This window comes from Rhinolophus sinicus, chromosome 3, assembly GCF_057876585.1.
Source record: "Rhinolophus sinicus isolate RSI-liver-muscle chromosome 3, RSI-T2T, whole genome shotgun sequence".
Classification (NCBI taxonomy): domain Eukaryota; kingdom Metazoa; phylum Chordata; class Mammalia; order Chiroptera; family Rhinolophidae; genus Rhinolophus; species Rhinolophus sinicus.
The window spans coordinates 144,246,396-144,266,821 of record NC_142503.1 but is presented as its reverse complement, the minus strand read 5'-3'; the positions used below and the strand labels follow the sequence as shown (position 1 = coordinate 144,266,821).

Below are 20,426 nucleotides of genomic sequence, written 5' to 3'. Positions count from 1 at the left end.
TAAGTATAAAGAAGGACATAAAAACCATAGAAAAGAACTAGGCAGAAATAAAGAATACAATAATTGCAAAGAAAAATACACTAGAAGGAATCAAAGCAGATTGGATGAAGCAAAGGATTGTATCAGCGATTTAGAAAACAAGATAACAGATGACATACAGTCAGAACAACAAAAAGAAAAACGAATTTTAAAAAAATGAAGACAGTTTAAGTGACCTATGGAACAATAGCAAATGTAACAACATTTACATAATAGGAGTATCAGAAGGAAAAGATAGGGAGCAAGGAATCAAGAACCTAGTTGAAGAAATAATGACGAAAACTTCCTTAACCTGGTGAAGGAAATAGACATACAAGCTTAGAAAGTACAGAGAGTCCCAAACAAGATGAACCCAAACAGGCCCACACCAAGACATGTTATAATTAAAATGGCACAGGTTAAACACAAAGAGAATCCTAAAGCAGCAAGAGAAAGACAACTAGTTACTTACAAGGGAGCTCCTATAAGATTGTCAGCTGATTTCTCAACAGAAACTTTGCAGGCCAGAAGGGAGTGGCAGGAAATATATAAAGTGATGAAAAACAAAAGCCTACAACCAAGACTACTTAACCCAGCAAGGCTATCATTTAAAATTGAAGGAGAGATAAAGAGTTTCCCAGACAAGAAAAAGCTAAAGGAATTCATTACCACCAAACCGGTATTACAAGAAATGTTAAAAGGACTTCTTTAAGAAGGGGGAAAACAAACAAAAGAAGATTAAATATATGAATTGTAAAAAGGCAATAACTATGTACCTATTAATAATCACTTTAAATGTAAATGGATTAAATGCTCCAATCAAAAGACATAGGGTAGCTGAATGAATAAGAAAACAAGACCCATGCATATACTGTCTACAAGAGACCCACTTCAGATTGAAAGATACACATTGACTCAAAGTGAAAGGATGAAAAAAGATATTTCATGCAAATGGAAATGAGAAAAGAGCTGGGGTAGCAATACTTATTTCAGACAAAACAGACTTTGAAACTCAGACTATAATAAAAGACAAAGAAGGACATTATATAATGATAAAGGGATCAATAACCCTAGAAAACATCTATGCACCCAACATAGGAGCACCTAAATATATAAAACAAATATTGACTGCATAAAGGCAGAGATTGACAGTAACACAATCATCATAGTAGTGGGGACTTTAACACACCACTAACACCAATGAACAGATCTCTCAGACAGAAAATCAACAAGGAAACAGTGACCTTAAATGACATACTAGACCAGATGGAGTTAATTAATATTCTTAGAGCATTTCAACCCATAGCAGCAGAATATACCTTCTTTTAAAGTGCACATGGAATATTTTCCAAGATAGACCACATGTTAGACCACAAAACTATTCTCAATAAATTAAAGAAGATTGAAATCATATCAAGTGTCTTCTCTGACTACAATGGTATGCAACTAGAAATCAATTACAAGAAAAAAACTGGAAAACACACAAACACATAAAGGCTAAATAACATACTACTAAACAATGAATGGGTTAACAATGAGATCAAGAAGGAAATCAAAAGATACCTTGAGGCAAATGAAATAGAAAACATAATGACCTCAAATAATTGGGACACAGTAAAGTAGTCTTAAGAGGGAAATTTATAGCAATGCAGGCCTACCTAAAGAAACAAGAAAATGTCCAAATAAATGGTCTAACTTTACACCTAAGGGAACTGAAAAAGAACAGCAAACAAAGCACAAAATATGTACAAGGAAGAAAATAATAAAGATCAGAGTGGAAATAAATAGAGTGTAAAAAGAAAATACAAAAGATCAATGAAACTAAGAGCTGGTTTTGTGAAAAGATAGACAATATTTACAGACCTTTAACCAGACTCATCAAGAAAAAAAGAGAGAGGATGCACATAAATAAAATTAGGAATGAAAGAGAAATGACAACTGACACCACAGAAATACAAAAAAAAAATTAAGAAAATACTATCATCAACTGTACACCAAAAATTGGACATCTGGAAGAAATGGATAAATTCACAGAAGCATACAACCTTCCAAGACTGAATCAAGAAGAAACCAAAAATCTAAACAGACCAATTACTACTAATGAAATCAGATCAGTAATCAAAAAACTACCAACAAACAAAAGTTCTGGACCAGATGGCTTCACAGGTGAATTTTACCAAACATTCAAAGAAGAATTAACACTTATCCTCAAGCTATTCCAAAAAATTCAAGATGAGGGTATCAGTACCCTAATTCCAAAGCCAGACAAAGACATTAAAAAAAAAATAATTACATGCCAACATCCTTGATGAACATAGATGCAAAAGTCCTCAACAAACTATTAGCAAACCAAGTTCAGCATACATTAAAAAGATCATACACCATAATCAAGTGCAATTTATTCCTGGAATGCAAAGTTGGTTTGATATCTGCCAATCAATTAACATGATACACCACATAAACAAAATGATGAAAATCATATGATCATATCAATAGATACAGAAAAAGAGTTTGACAAAATCCAGCCTCCATTTATGATAAAAACTCTCAGCAAAGTGGGAATAGAGGGAACATACCTCAACATAATAAAGGCCATATATGACAAACCCACAGCTAATATCAGGGGAAAAGCAAAAAGCTTTTTCCTTAAGATCAGGAAGAAGACAAGAATGTCCACTTTCGATACTTTTACTGAACATAGTGTTGGAAGTTCTAGCCACAGCAATTAGATAAGAAAAATAAATAAAAGCCATCCAACTTGGAAAGGAAGAAATAAAACTGTCATAATTTGCAGATGACATAATACTACATAGAGAGAGAATCCTAAAGATTCCACCAAAAAACTATTAGAACTGATAAATAAATTTAGTAAAGTAGCAGGATACAAAATAAATATTCAGAAATTGGTTGTATTTTTATATACCAATAACACATTATCAGAAAGAGAAATTAAAAAAACAATCCCATTTGTAATTGCATCAAAAAAATACCTAGGAATAAATTTAACCAAGGAAGTAAAAGACTTGTACTTGGAAAAATATAAGGCATTGAAGAAAGAAATTGAAGAAGTTACAAATAAATGGAAGCATATACCGTGTTCGTGTATCGGAAGATTAACATTATTAAAATGCCCATACTACCCAAAGCAATCTATGCATTCAGTGCAATCCCTATCAAAATACGAATGGCATTTTTCACAGAACTAGAACAAATAATCCTAAAATTTACATGGAACCACAAAAGACCCTGACTAGCCACAGCAATTTAGGGAAAGAAGAACAAAATTGGAGGTATTACAATACCTGACATCAAATCATACTACCAGGCTATAGTAATCAAAACAGCTTGGTACTGGCATAAAAACAGACATGTAGATCAATGGAAAAGAACAGGGAACCAAGAAATAAACCCATGCCTATATGGCCAATTAATCTATGACAAAGGTGACAAGAATATACAATACAGTAAAGACCGTCTATTTAATAAATGGTGTTAGAAAAACTGGACAGTTACATGCAAAAAAAAATGCAACTAGACCATCTTCTTACACCATATATAAGAATGAACTCTAAATGGATTGAAAATTTAAATGTGAGACCTGAAACCATAAAACTCTTAGAAGAAGATATAGGAAGTAAACTCTCAGATATTACCCTTAGTAATATTTTTACTGGTATGTCTCCTCTGGCAAGGGTAACAAAAGAAAAAATAAACAAATGGGACTACATCATACTAAAACATTTTTTCACAGCAAAGGAAATTATCAACAAAACAAAAAGACATCCTGCTGAGTGGGAGGAAATATTTGCCAATAATACATCTGATAAGGGGGTGATATCCAAATTTTATTAAAAAAACTATACAACTCAACACACAAGAAAACAACCAAGTTAAAAAATGGGCAGAAGACCTGAATAGACATTTCTCCAAAGAGGACATACAGATGGCCAACAGACATATGAAAAGATGCTCAACATCACTAATCATCAGAGAAATGCAAATAAAAACCACAATGAGAGACCACCTGTTAGAATGGCTACCATCAACCAGACAAATAATAACAAGTGTTGGTGAGAATGTAGAGAAAAGGGAACCCTTGTGCACTGTTGGTGGGATTGCAATTTGGTTCAGCCACTATGGAAAACAGTATGGACGTTCCTCAAAAAATTAAAAATAGATCTATATTATGACTCAGTAACTCCACTCCTGGGTATTTATCCAATGAAATCAAAACCACTAATTTGAAAAGATATATGCTCCCTTATATTTACTGCAGCACTGTTCACAATAGCCAAGATATGGAAACAACCAAAGTGCCCATCTACAGACGATTGGATAAAGAAATTGTGATACATATATACAATGGAATATTACTCTTCCATAAAAAGAAATGAAACCTTATAATTAATAATGTTTTAAAGATTATGTAGGGTTCCAGATGGGTACCGGGCATATTGGGGATCACTTCATAGATTGTGTAGATGCCTGACCACTGCTGTGTACACCTGAAGCTGATATAGAAAAATATCAAATGTCACCGATAATGAAATACACACACACACACACACACACACACACACACAGGGTGCCAAAAAAAATGTATACACATTTTAAGAAAGGAAAAAACTGTATTAAAATTACGCTGATGGTAACCACTTTGAGCACCTCTTATAACTGCAGAAGTCAAACGTGACTTGTATTAATTCATCTTCTGTTATCAGTATATATTTAGTATTACAATTTTAATACAGTTTTTTCTTTTTTTAAAATGTGTATACATCTTTTTGGTACCCTCCATACACACGCGCACTCATATATATAGTCACAGGATGTAAAGCACAGCATAAGGAATATAGTCAATAGTATTGTAATAGCTGTGTATGATGCCAGAGGGGTACTAGACTTGGGGCGGGGTTATCACTTTGTGAGGGGTGTAAATATCTAATCACTATATTGTTTTGTACACCTGAAACTAAGACTAAAACAAAAGATAATTATTCACCTTTTCCACATCTGAAAGTGTGCAGCTAAATATACACAGGGGAAATATACAACCATGCTGACTAGTTTCTTTTTTTTTTTTTTTTTTTTGCTATAATCTTATCCTTTAATTCATTTTTTATTAGTTTCAGGTGTAAAAAAACAATGCAATAGTTAGACATTTCACCCCTCACAAAGCGATAACTCCTCTCCCCCAATCTGTTGCCCCTCTGACATCGTATATATCTATTAACAATTCCATTGACTCTATTCCCTATGCTATACTCCATATCCCATGACTATGTATATTAAATTATAGCTGACATACAGTATTATTCAACTTCAGCTTCAGGTATACAGTGCAGTGGTCAGGCATCTACACAGTCCATGCAGTGGTCTCCCTAATAAGACAGGTGCCCATCTGACACCCTACGAAATCTTTACAACATTATTGATTATATTCTCCAAACTGTCTTTCATATCCCTGTGGCAATATTCTAGTTACCAAGTTATGCTAATGCCTTCCCCTTCTTCCTCATTTCCACCCCCTCCCTTCTAGCAACCATCAAGACTAGTTTTATTTTTAATTCATAACTACATTCGTCGAATGGGCCTTAATTGTCAGATAATCATATTGTGTTCTCCAGTCCTTTGTTTCTCCCACTTACGAAGACAACTATTTTTACCTTTTTCTCTTCAGATCTCCAGCACCACTTCCCCTATCCTCAGTGTCAGATAGTGATTCCTGCCTCAATGAGAAAATTAAAGCAATGAGAACATCCACAAACTCTCACCACTACATCTACCAAATTACCAGCATTATCTACCATGTCTCCTGCTTTCCCTTCTGTGCTCCTCTCTAAGATCAATTTCACCTAGCATTTCACAAACATAATTTCACTTACTACTCTAGTGATCCTATGAGATTGGTGTTCGTGGTACCATTTTACAGCTGAGGACATAGGTTCAAAGTCACATCATTAGACAGGAACTGTTGGAGCTCTGTGTTCTCTATCCTCTCGTTACTCAAAAGGCAGCACCATGGACCAGTAGCATCACCAACACTTGAGATGCTATTAGGCCCCAAACCTAATAACAAAATCAAAAACTGCACTTTAAGAAGATTCCCAGGTGGGTTTTATACCCTTTGATGTTTGAAGAACACCGATGTGTATACCATTCTGTTATTTCCCATACACTTTTCACTAATACAGTAGTGCCAATTATTTTAAAAATAAAATTGGTTCTTTGATCGTGTTGTAGCAGTAGTCAGTCCTTCTTCCTGAGGAAGTGTCATTAAGCATGACAGGTATTCCCAAGATGCTAACTAACTACTTTAAACTTTCCATGGATTGTATTAGTGTCTCATGGCCTTGCAAATGAAACTTCTGACAGTATTCCTTCTCTTGGCATGATTGATTTGCTTAAGTTTGGATTAAGTTTGGGTAGGAACTTGGTGGCAGCCAGATCAAAGAATCTGGGATTACCAGCCTTATAAGAGCCAATTCTTATTCTAATCATTCATTTTAACTATTAATTTCTCTTTCACTTAGAAGAGCTTGCTTTAATTAAAAGCAGAACCAAATATTGCAGATTTCATCTTGGAGTATGGACTTCTTTTAAGGCGTATTGTTAGTTGTGAATATTGAGAATCCACCCATGGAAGAGGTTTAAGAACCTACAATTTATTTTTTTGAATAATGTTATAAAATGCTAGTTTCTTTGTTCCATACAGAAATCTAACTTACAATAAATACTCTGATGGAAAGATTTTGGTAAAAGCATGGGGACCTGACACTGCGTCACTAAAATTTCTGCTAGCATTTTTCCCATTAGAGCACAATGGCTCCAAACAAAGAGGAAATGATATGGGTAAACCACAGCACCCTCCATCTAACATTTACACTAAGAGGAAAGCACAGTGAGCTCTGGCAAGTTTCCTCCCACTACATTTGACACCTCTACCCACATTTTGAAAAAAACATATGTATTTCATATACATCACACAACGCTGACCTCACCAAAATGTGAATTCTTTGTGATTTTGATTTCATCATTTCAATGTTTTGAATTTTTTAATTAACAATACTCCATTTTAGTCCTCTACAATAACAGGTAACTATACATTCCTTGGCTTCTCTCTTCTCCATCATTTTCATACTGGTAGGGTTGGTCCATTCCTGTTTCGTTTATGATAATTTGAAATAATTAGGCTCATTCACAACTTTATGACTTAAAGGGTAAAAACCACATCACTCACATCATTTGTTAAGCAACTATAGTACTTAAATGGACTTATAATTACCCACCAATTATTTCAGTCATCCTCAAAGATTTGCGTTCAGTCCATTATTTCTTGACAAACCCATAGTAAAAATCTGCTTACACTAGAATAACCACTCCATCTTAACTTCCTTTGCTCCTTTTCTTCTTCATATTCTTAGGACATTTCCTAAGGTAACCTTTTGCTACAACCAGGGTGGTCTTTTTAAGCTACTGCCCAAATGCCTTGTTGCCCAATTCCACCCCTTTGTACACTCCATGGGCCTAATTCTTTTTCCATGTCTGAATTCCCACAAATCTGATCAGTTTGGAAGTGAGCCTTCTCTGACAACCTCATCCCACAGTCTGTCTCATTCCAAAAGTTTTATTTCTGATACAATCTATTTGCCTCTTTATCTCCTATTAACTTTGTATAATAGGTGTTGAATTATTCACAAGTGTTACCTGTATATATTTTATCAACCTGTTTGATTATTCACTGCTGAAACTAAGAACTGTATCTTTTACTTCTCTTGAACCTTGTAGTGTTTTTCACATAGTCTACAAGAAATATTTCTTGAAGGAATGCATGGATGAGTGAATAAATGGAAAATAGCAGATTTAAGCTCAAGAAGTCATACTTGTGGTTTTATCCCACTTAATCAAGATAGATTAATCTATTCCCTCATGCATTAATTCATATAATTTAAAATAAGGGACATAATTTGAACATAAATTTTTAAAAAAATTTTAAAACCTCAGTTTTACAAATGAGGAAGTAGAGACTCAAGTGTAAAGTGGACTGATGGACATTACATACATAATTTGCAGCAAAATCAAAACTAGAATTTAGATTTCTGAATCCAAATCCTATGCTCTTGTGAAGGGCAGTGCTTTCTGGTGGATATACCAGGTTAATAGTGGTATTTTAGCCATTAGGCCATTTCAAGAAAGGGATAAACAAAAGATGAGGTAAAACACACAGGTCAGTTCAGACTGCAGATCACATGTTTAAACTACTTCTTTAAAACAATAGGCAATATACTTATGTATGTATTTAATTATGCATGTACCCATCTTTTTCCTGTAAGGAGTTTGGTAGCTGTACATAATGTGTTCAATACAACAGCATAAAATAGCATGATAAATAAGCAGATAAGGAAAAAAGGGCTAGATGGAAGTGAGATAGGAAAAGAAAAGTCAGAAATGAATTAGGATGTAAAATCCTGTTGAGAAATCTTTTACTTTTGCTAGATACAGCTCACAAATATGCCTGGCTCTAAGCGTCCTATCTGCCTAGGGAAGGAAATGACAATGTCATTTACATAATTGAACAGTATCCATAAAATAAAAACAAACCATTCGTGCAATGAAGTACATCCATTCTTTACATTAAAACTAGATAGTATTTTTTCCTGTGACTCCCTATATCAATCAGGATAGGTTAAATTATGCTATAGTAACAATGTCAGCAAAATCTTAGTGGCTTAAGGTGACAAAGGTGTATTTTTCATTCACACTGCGTATCCATTGCATTTAGGCTCAGGTCTCTATTAGTGTAGTAACTCAGACATCCACACCAAAGATTAGTCCATCTCATTCACCATCATCACTGCAGCAGGGGAAAGAGAACTCGATGAACTGAACATTGACTCTTAAATCTTCAAATCAGAAAAAAACACACATCATTTCAACTCAATTTTTATGATATCATTGCCCAGAGCAAGGCACATTCCCATACTTATCTTCAAAGAAGGTAGAGGTTTTCAGTCCTATCATGTGCCTTGGAAGGATGAAAAGGTGAATATTTCTGAACAGCCCAATTGATTATCACACTTTCCCCAACTGATTACCACAGAAAAGCTCTGTGTAAGGTAATGAACTATATTGACATAGTAAATACAACCAGAGTTGCATCTATAACATTGCACTATATTGACCAAGGGAATTAAAACAAAGCATAATATGGTAAAAATAGACCTACAGGTGGCCAGGAAAATTCAGCTCTAATACATAGCCCTTTTCAAGAATATGTCTCAGATTTTCTAAAGAAATAGATAAAACTCAATAATTCCTCAATATTTTTTCTCAACAAAGATTTTATAAATATGGAGTAATAGTGAGTTAGAATTTATACTCCTTAAAAAATATTAATAACAATATAGACTAACATATAACCTTTATAATGTGCCAGTCACTGTGATTTGCATATATGATCTCATTTTTATCCAGTTAACAAGTCTATAAGTTAATTATTACCGTCTCCAAATTATATTTGAGGAAACTGAAGCTTAAAGAAATTAATTAGCCCAAGGTCATTTAGTCTACAAAATAACGGAGCTGGCATTTAAATCTGTGTCCATCTTACTTCAAGGTCTACGTCCTTACTTAATATACTACTCTGCTTCAGGAATGCGGGTTAAGTTCACATGTGTGCTTTAAACTATTGGTCAAGTGGGACTTAGATCCACTCTCCTGGTGAATAGGAGAGGAGAAGACCTGGCTTGGACGAGAACCCTCCTAACCTTTGAGTGGAATTGTCTTAAGAGGCACCTCCAGAGAGCGCATATATACTTTTAGAGCAATTTTTAGAGGAAGATCAAGGTCTCAAATTTCTGTTATTGGTGGAACTGTGATTTTTTCAAAGAAAAACAGGAGCCATGCTTTGAAAAACAGAATAATATTTAGAGAATAACATATAAAAAACATTGTCTCAATAAATGAATATGCCAATAAATAAAAAATCCTGTCAAAGTAACTATAGAGGATATGTAAAATACAGCAAGAAAGCAAAGAGAAAGATTTAAGAAAAATATTAATACTTCAAAAGGTATATTATCTTTTTTTTAAAATCTTGGATCTAAAACCTAAACTATTTTTTAATTTATTTTTCAACTACAGTTGTCATACAATATTTTATTAGTTTCAGGTGTACAGCATAGTGATTAGACATTGAAATAATTTACAAAGCGATCACCCCGATAAGTCTAGTATCCATCAGACACCATACATGGTTATTATAATATTATTGACTATATTGTCTATGCTGTATTTTACATCCTCACGAGTATTATTAAATTTATAGTGGTGACATTGGTTAATGACATTATTTTAGTTTTATATAAATATTTCTATATCCATTCATTCATTGACAGACACAGGTGTTTTCGTATCTTGGTCTCTGTGAATAATGTTGTAATGAACATGGGAGTGCAGATATCTCTTTGAAATAATGATTTCATTTCCTTCAGGTGTATAACCAAAAGAGAGATTGCTGGGTTAAATGGTAATTTTTTCTATTTCTGTGGGAAAAAATGCCATTTGAATTTTGATAGGGTTTACTTTGAATCTGTATATCAGTGTTTAATATGGACATTTAAAAAATATTAATTTTTCTAATCCACGAACATGAGATACCTTTCCATTTATTTATGTCTTCATCAGTTTCTTTCATCAATATTTTATAGTTTTTACTGTATAGATCTTTTACCTCCATGGTTAAATTTATTCTTAAATATTTTATTCTCTTTGATGCTATCATAAATGGGGTTGTTTTCTTGATTTCTTCTTTGAATAGATTATTGTTGATGTGAAAAAGCACAACTGATTTTTTATATTGATTTTGTGTCCTGCAACTTTACTGAATTCATTTATTCTAACAGTTTTTGAATGGGTTTTTTTTTTGCATATAAAATTAGGGATTTTACATGTAAAATTATGTCATCTGCAAACAGAAATAATTTTCTTTTTTTCCAATTTTGATGCCATTTTTTTTCTTATCTGATTGCTCTTGCTAGTACTTCCAGTACTATATTGAATAGAAGTGGCAACAGTGGGCATCCTTGCCTTGTACTGAACATTAGAGGAAAAGTTTTCAATGTTTCCGCATTATGATGTTAGTTGTGGGTATTTCATAGATGATCTTTGTTGTGTTAAGGATATTCCCTTCTATACCTTTTTTTAAACTTTTTTTCTATATCTATTTTATTGAGAGTTTTTATCATAAATGAATGTTGAACTTTGTCAAATTCTTTTTCTGCATCTATTGAGATAACCATGTGGTTTTTATTTTTCATTGTTAATGTAGCATATCACATTGATTGTTTTGCATATGTTAAACTAACCTTGCATCCCAAGATAAATCTCACTTGGTCATGGTGTATAAACTTTTTGATGTATTGTTGAATTTGATTTGCTAGCATTATACTGTGGAAATTTGCATCTCTGCTCATCAGAGATATTGGCTTATAGTTTTATTTTTTTTTTTTTGCAGTGTCTTTATCTGGCTTTGGTATCAGGGTGATGTTGGCCTCAAAATGAATTTGGAAGAGTTCCCTTTGCTTCTGCTTTTTTGGAAGAGTTTTTAAAGGATTGGTGTTAATTCATCATTGAATGTTTGATAGGATTCAGACATCATACCATCTGGTCCTGGGCTTTTCTTTGTTGGGAGATTTTTTTATTACCACTTTAATATCCTTATTTTTAACTGGTCTGTTCAAACTATCTATTTCTTCTTGATTCAGTCATTGTTAGATTATAAGTTTCTAGGAATTTATCCATTTCTTCTAGGTTATTCAATTTGTTTGCATATAATTGTTCATAATATTCTCTTATAATCATTTCAGTAGTATTTGTAACATCTCTTTCATTTCTGATTTTGAGTCCTTTTTTCTTGGTGATTTGGGCTTAAAGTTTGTCTATTTTGTTTATATTTTCAGTAAACTAGTTCAGTAAACTAGATCTTTTCTTTTGTATTATTAATCTCTATTTCATTTATTTTTGCTCTGATCAGAGCAATATTTTCCAATTTTTGCTTCAGAACCCATTTAATGGTTGATTTTTAAAATATTTTCTATTCTACATGAAAAACTTAAAATGGGTTCAATTTTCTTCAACAACACCTTTAATTAAGCCAAATTTAAAAGCTTATTTTACATTTGTAATATTTGGCACCACAGAGCCTTAATTCATAAATATACCAGTACCTTATTTAAAATACTTGTCACTTAGTTCTTCATACAAAAACCATAGAAATACTTAAAAATCAATCATTTGTCTTGTACCTGTAACTTGTCTGAACAATGATTTAGTACTTTAAGGCACAGATATAATTTATAGAAAAAGTAATAGAAAGAAGTAACCTCCCCAAAATGCCAAGATCAAGTGATCTGAAAAGTAAGGTTTTTATTGTGTGCACAGTGGACGTGAAGTAGAGATCTTTTCCTTATTACTATATCTGTTCATAGAAACTAGAAATTAGGTAATATCATCTAAATATGTATTAAAGAATGATTCAAAATTGAGCAAGTTTTATTTTTAATTATTATTTGCCAAGAGAGTATTTTTATTAATTTCTTATTTATCTTTCCAGTATTTCTTTATACAAATGAAGGCAAATCCAATAGATACTTTTATTTTCTCTCTTTTATACTAAATGTAATATATTGCATACAGTCAATCAAATAGTATACTTTAAACACTGTTCAACTTGCTTTTCAATTTGAATTAATGATATGAACTGTAGATCTCTTCATATCAGTATGGGGATCTTCCTCATTTAGTTTTACAGCTGCATAGTATTCCTTCAAATGGGAGTGCCTTAGTTTATTCAATCATTACTTGACTACTAAATACATCGGTTGTTTATAATCTCTAAGTTTTACAAATTATGCCACAGTCAATAAACTTGTACATTATGTTCTTTCGTGCTTACGTAGGAGGTTGTGTAGGATACATTCTCAGAGGAGAAATTGCTGGGTCCAAGGGGAAATAATGTATTTTTGGTATATATTGCCTGATTCCCCTCCATAAGAGGTTATATGTTTTTGAGCAAGAACTTATATGGTTTACTACCTTTCTTGCCCTTTCTAACTCCAACTTAATCTAACCTTGATCAAAAATTTTAAATGCAGATTCCTTGCTAACCAATTCTTTAATCTCTGCCAGAGATAAATGCCCATATGCCTTTAGTATTTCAGGCTAACATTCAATATATTTTAATGTCTTAGGTCAAAAATCAATCCAAATGACTTTCCTCAACTCCTCAGAGTCTTTTCATTAACATCATAACCGCTAGATCTAATTAGTCTACCTTGTAACTGAGGCTGACAATCAGTGCCAGAATCTAGTAAAAACTTCAGATTATTTGTTTGCTCTGCTTTATGTTAAGATATCCTTAGTAACTAGCTTTTAGGCTGATTGGCATGGCTGATTAAATCATAGGGTTCGCCTTTCCTTTAAGATGTGGCAAGATTCCCTGGGTATCTTCATGTATATTCACGCTGATTGCAAGGAAAAATTACCAAGTCTTTCCTTATCTGGGTGTGTTGTCAGTATATGGAAAAGATGAACTCAAACATACAAAGTCTCCTATTGCATTTAACTACAGGGTAATGGAAAGGGCTCTAGACTCAGAAGCAAAAAACCTAGGCCTATGTCCTCTCTATCTACTCAAAAAATGCTGTTTCCCCAAAAATAAGACCTAGTGGGACAATTAGCTCTAATGCATCTTTTGGAGTAAAAATTAACATAAGACCGGTACATATTATATTATATTATATTATATTATATTATATTATATTATATTATATTATATTATATTATATTATATTATATTATATTATAGACCCTGTCTTATATTACAGTAAAATAAGACCGGGTCTTATATTAATTTTTGCTCCAAAAGACGCATTACAGCTGATGGTCCGGCTTGGTCTTATTTTCGGGGAAACACGGTGGTAGCTTAGAGCAAGTCATAGAGTTTACTGCACTTTAGTTTTCTCATGTGTAAATTATGGGAAATGTTACTTAGCTCACAGAATGGTTTGTGAAGATGACATGAGATAATGAAAGTGAATGAATTTTATAAACTCTGAAGCGCTATTAAGTAAAAATGAGATAGGATATTCATTTCCTTTCACTGGGGCAAGCTATAACAACACGCTAAACCCCTCTCAATCATCTTTGCTTTTCTCCATGTTTAGGGTGCTTTGCTAGGAGAAAGAAGAGGTATCATGCCTTTATGTGAAGAAAAAATACCAGAATTTAAGAAAGTATTTTGTTTTCTGTTTTAGCCATAGACTTCGATATGATGGAAATTTTAAAGAACCCAAGAGCATATGCAACATCCACACCCAAGGAAGAACCAAGATTATTAAGACTAACAACAAAGGTTTGGAGTCATTATTTTTAAAAATGTTCTTCTTTTATTTGCAGTATAATTAGTTCAACAGCTTCATATAGGCAGTGTGGGTTATTTCACTCTTGATATATATTTTAGAAAAAAAATTAATGATCATAAGTGATTTATTGGAGAGGTTAATCTTAATATTAAAACGTTTTATTTTTTTCTGTAAAAAATCCCCATCTCTAATGAGAAAAAAAATACAGCATTTATCTTTTTTTCATGCTCTGGCACTGCTAGTCCTTGAATTGACATACAGACATGGCTCTGATCTCAACAAGCATCAGTCAAAGTTGGGAGAACTTCAAAGGTGTTTTCAGCAATGCTTGGCCTGGCCCCACCTCTTAAGCCATAGTCCTAGAATAACTGACTATATGTAGATACTGTTCCTCTTAAGTTGTAAATACTATGTTTCTCCACTTTCCTGAAGGTGCCTCCAAACTAGAGATTTTATGGACTTGCCACTTTATGTTGCTTTAGCTAAATTTGATGAGGTTATTGGCTTGAAATTCTGAATTTGATCTCTTAACTTGTTAGACAATTAGGTTTTAAATCTGTTCCTGTCTTTATTGCTAAAATTTTGTCTGAATTATCTAGACAAGTCTCACTATTATTTTAAATTTTAACTTATGCCTGTGTAAAAACCACTTTCTCAAAGTAAGTATTCACATGTTTCCTGCCCTCTGATAATTTAGGTTTATAAAATCTCTTCCAACCTTCACAGTGCTGCCAAGGATGATTTGTAAGTATTTAGGTTAGAAAATGGTGATCTCTAGGACTCAATTTGGGATTGATGACACCATTTTTTTTTGGGGGGTGGGGAGATAGGTAGATTTAGAAATCAGGGAAATGTAATAAAATTGTGTATCTGATCTTCAATAAGCACTAAAAATGGTGTTTTATGCCTTGCTTACAAGTTGAAGAAATATGGATAGGTGGATTTGTAACTGACTGAACAACCTATTTCAGATGACCCTATTAAAAGATGGAATGCAAATATATCTTCGATAGTATACCATAGTGTTGCATTATTGGTCCTGTCCCATGCAGACTACTTTATCAACAACTTGGATAAAAATATGGTTGCCATTTTTATTAGATATGTAGAAGTCATAAAGCTTGGAAGAATTATGAATACATTGGATGAAAAAAAGTTCACAACAGGATAACGTAATAAGCCTAATCTTAGAAGATAAACTTTCATTGTAGAAAAAGTATAGCGATCCAAAATTACAACTGGGTAAGTATAATATAATAAAACCTTGGCTTAAGGGCATCTGGAAAGATTTGGGAATTGGTTTTAACAGTAAGTTCTGTATGTGTCAACAGTAGAATGTTGTTGACCCCAAAATCTAATGTATTCTTGCACTATTTAAATAGACATGTGGGCTTTACTCTCTGCTAATTTAACAATAATTGTGCGTGATATTCATTTTGGAGAGTTGCATTGTAAAAGGGTATAGACAAACAGAAGCATTCTTAACAGAATATAACCAGGATGATGAAGGACTCTGAAACCATATTGTTTGAGCAATGGCCAAAATATTTAAAGACATTGCTACCAGAAAAGAAAAAACCCTGGAGGCCTTATTAACTGCTTTCAAATATGTAGAGTGCTACTGCAAGAAAGCAGGATTAGACTTTCTGTGTGGCTCAGTAATGTTCTTTACCAATAGAAACCAAAAAAATATTTTACTTTTACCAGTAAGTGAAAGCTATAGGGAGACAGATTTCAGTTCAACATAAAGAAGAATTTTTTAAGCACCAAATGCTGAATATGCATGTGAGCATTGGCAGGACACACATTAAAAACTCAAAAAATCTTAAGTTTAGCTTTATAGTCATTGTTAGCAATTATCCTTTAATAAATTAACAGAAAAATTGAGCACTAAAACCATCCCTTGGACTTTCTGGGTCATTCCTTGTGACCTTTCCAAAGTTTATAGGATTGCCTGGTTCTTCAAATTTAGTACTAAATTGATTTTTGACTGTAAGTCCTGTTTATGGAATCAAAGTTCTCCGACAATTATATGTCATATCTTTTGTTAGGTGATGGAAGCAGTGGGGCTTCTGTTAATTGTTTTGGCTATTTGAATATCTCTAGCAAAAGTTCTTTGGGCAACATGGGACCTTCTGCTTTGATGTATCTAAGAAAATAACTAAGGCGCCACAAAACATCAGATTTGCATTTAATTGTAGATCTGCTCTTGCCTGGTTGAATTATCCTTAAAAAATCAGGGCTCCTCATAGAGGAAGTAGCTGTGAACTGTGGTTTTCATAAGTTAAAAACTAGTAACTGCAGGAGAACAGTAACAGAAATGTCTATTTCTAGTACTTCAGTAAGATAGAGTTTCTATCTTACAATACCCAAGGCAGAAGCCAGAAAAGGGTCATAAAACGATCTTATGAGATAGGCAAAAATTTCCTTTTAATCTAAATAGAGCTTGGCCTGGTTTTGCATGGAATTTAAAGATCAGGCTAGATGTATCCTGATGTAAATTGGGAGATTAAGATGAAGGAAATGATTTACATCATAGAAAATACGCCTGATCTTGACATTAACTTTTCACCAGCAAAGAATTGCTTTTGATTATTATAGTCTCATTTTTAAAAATAATTTTGGAGCAGCTATGAACAAACACAATGAAAAAGTGACCATAAGCAAAGGTAACAGAAAAGAATTTTATGTATTGGTAAAAGCTAATAAAAATAAATCTTATTTCCCCACAGGAAATGGAATCAATAATAAATCTCTCATCTAGGCATTACAAAAAATTGAGAAAATACTTCAACATATGAGTAGTTGCTATACTGACCTTGTTACCCTACAAGAAGTCAATAATAGAATCTTGGAGTGATTATATTTATCGTGTTGTTTCCCTGACATAGAATTCATGGTCAACATTTTGTTTTGTTTCGTTTGCTTTGGTTTTTTTTCATTTAGTTTTGTTTTGTTTTGTTTTCTCTCAGCACTTTGATTATGTTATCCAACTGCCTCTGGCCCTGTTTGTTCTAATGAGAAGTCAGCTGTTAATCTAAGGTTCCCTTATATGTTTTTCTCTCGCTGTTTTTAAGACTTTTCTTTTTATCTTTGTCTTTCAATACTTTGTCTATATGTCTAGCTGTGAATTTATCCTACTTGAAGTTAAGGTTCTTAGATGTATTTTTCATAAAATTTGGAAAGTTTCATTATTTCTACATATTTTTTTTCCTGCCACTTTTTCTAGGATTCTGGTCTTTTTCTTCATTCGTTTTCTTTCTAGTTTTCAGACAGAATAATCTCCATTGCCCTATATTTAAGCTGATAAAGCAAAAGGCTAGAAGAGCTTTACTGCTCATACTCATAGATTCATACATTAGTAACTTTCTTTAATTAAGAAAATGCTTTGCAGAATTTACTTGTATTTACTTTAATATACTAGATGGTAATTTTATTTATAGTTATAATGCACTTATATTTTATTTACAGTTCTTTAAAAATACACAAAGGTAATAACTGATCTGACTTTTTTCTTCCCTTCATAGTCCCATTATGCTAGCGCTGGTCCAGAGTTTAACCGTGTGCTCTTCAATATTGGAAGTCAGAGTCCACTGATTTTATATTATCTTAAAATGCATGAGCTAACTAGTATTTCCAAAGGCCCTAAAAAAAGCAAGATTAAACTCACTGAAATATTGCAAGAACCATATCCTTTTTTAAACTTTGCTTTAATATGATCCATTTCTAACATATTCAAAACTGTTTACTAAATGTGTCAATTAAGAAAAAAATTAATGCATTTTTTAACCAATGCTTTTATTTAGCATTTAATTATGTTCAAAACTTTTGTAGCATGTTTGGTTATTTTCTCTTTTAAAGCTAAGGCTATGATTTTGCATGTAAGAAAAATAAAACCAGCATAATTAAAAACTGGTATATTTAGCTCTTTAGTAAAAGGCTGTCTTTGTAACTTACTGTTCAGGGTTCAGTTTCAAACATTTGTCGGAACTGTGGGGCTTCTAGGCTTCTCCAGAAGAGAGTTTCAAACATGCATTAGTTATGGAATCCTTGTCCCAATGAAAATTTATTTCAAAACTTCATGTGTAAAATATAAAATAAAGAAACGGGAGCTCTTTAGTTGCAGCAGCGGTGGGGGACCCACAGTTCTGTTTGCTCTCCTATGATCTGTCTACATAACCCATCCTGGCCCAGGCTCACTGGGGACTCAGATGAACCCCAAACGGCTCTAATACCAGGGTCTCCAAACTGAAGTGTACATAGCTCTGGATGAAGAAAAAAAATATCAGGACTCTTAGTTACATGTGTTTCTATCTTGAAAAATAAAAAAGAAGTCGCACCTTACTAATATTTAGTAAACGGGTACCCTCACTCAGCTGATATTTTATTCTGGACTCCACTCTGTTGAGGGCATCTTTGCTCTCATGTTGTTTTCTGGATATCACAACATAAAGCTGTTTTCTTTGGGTGGGTAAGCAAATTCATAGATTATATCATTGAGTTAAAACTAAATTAACAACTCACTAGTGCACCAAAGCTTTAAAAGATTTCTGAAAAGAACTGCGTATTGATGCAAGAATAAATTTTTTTAAAAAAAAGGAAAGAAATGGCAGAACAATATTTCTCCTACTCCTTGCAGGAGCTCATTTTCAGCCACAATAAGAAATTAAATGGTGACCTATTGAGTTCTGCCAGGATGTAGTCGAAAAATATAAAAATAAAAATATTCAAAAAGACTATTTGAAATATGGATATACATCATTTTATAAACAACGAATCTAGCCCTAAGTGTCTTACACTTTTCAACATTATCAAATGGTAGTGTATCAGTTTAATTTGCAAGGCATTTGTAAACCAACTGTCTAGACACCAATACAAACATCTACAATTTAAGGACAAAAGATTTGGTGTACCATTACTAACTGTTAAATTTTATTTTTAAAATATTTTATTTCATCTCACTGTTTTCTATTCATATCCTGCATATATTTTATAATGTGCATAATATATTAATACAGATTGATATGTATATAATTTATAAATTAAAAATTATACTTATATGGGCATGTGCTCACATAGCTTTTACTCATGAGATATGTGATCAAGAAAGTGTGGACACCACTGCTCTAGCAGATTCTCAGAACTCTGCCTACAGCACTTCTTCTTCCACATTTCAGTCAAGACAACCTCTAGAGTCTCGCTGACCACAAGCACATGGAATTAACCTGAATGGCTCCGTACCACAAGGAGAAAGGCAAACTACAGGGCAAATCAGTCTGTCTTAAGACTTGTAACTTAGGTAATGATGCAAAGAGTCTCATCAACCTCGGATTATGTCTAAAACAAAATTTTTTAATCTCTAGACATAAAATTTGAAAGGTATCTAAAACCTTTCACAATAGATTACTTTTATGTTTAACTAATTTTTATTGTGATTATAAAAATGTCAGTCTTTGATTGTGCTTACATTTCTGAAGGGCATGTATTTTGCAGTGAGTGCATGTATGCAGAGTGATAGAGTAGAGAAAGTGGAGAAGGCAATAAATAATAACAACAACAAAAAAGACAAATATAATTCATCATATTTGAGGTAGGCACACTCTAAGATGGTCCCCAATAATCCCCACCTCCTGGTGGTATTTGGGGCCTTGTGTAATTCCCTCTCATTGTGGGCTGAACCTATGATTTGTTTCTAACAAATAGGGCATGGCAAATATAATGGAATATCACTTCTGAGATCCAGTTGCAAAAAAACTGACATTGGCCCTGCTCGACCTTTCATATTTGCCCTCACAAAGCACTTTGAGGGAAACCAGCTACCATGTTTTGAGCTGACCAGTAGAGAAGTCTACATGGCAGGGAAGGGAGGAAGGCCTCCAGCCAACAGCCAGTAAGAAACAGACCCTCAGTCCAAAATCCCACCAGGAAATGAATATTGTCAACAACCACGTGAGTGAGCTTGGAAGCAGATCCTTTGGTTGAGAC

The 20,426-nt window shown here is 33.2% G+C and overlaps 1 protein-coding gene across 1 annotated transcript in view; it reads left to right on the top strand.

Annotated features, from left to right (window-relative positions):
• Window positions 1–20,426, top strand: part of FAM227B (family with sequence similarity 227 member B) — a 178,791-nt gene that overhangs the window by 132,821 nt on the left and 25,544 nt on the right. The window contains exons 11-12 of the mRNA XM_019730676.3: window positions 14,334–14,431; window positions 17,969–18,131. Of these exons, the coding sequence (XP_019586235.2) occupies window positions 14,334–14,431; window positions 17,969–18,131 (261 nt within the window). The remainder of the gene's footprint in view (window positions 1–14,333; window positions 14,432–17,968; window positions 18,132–20,426) is intronic.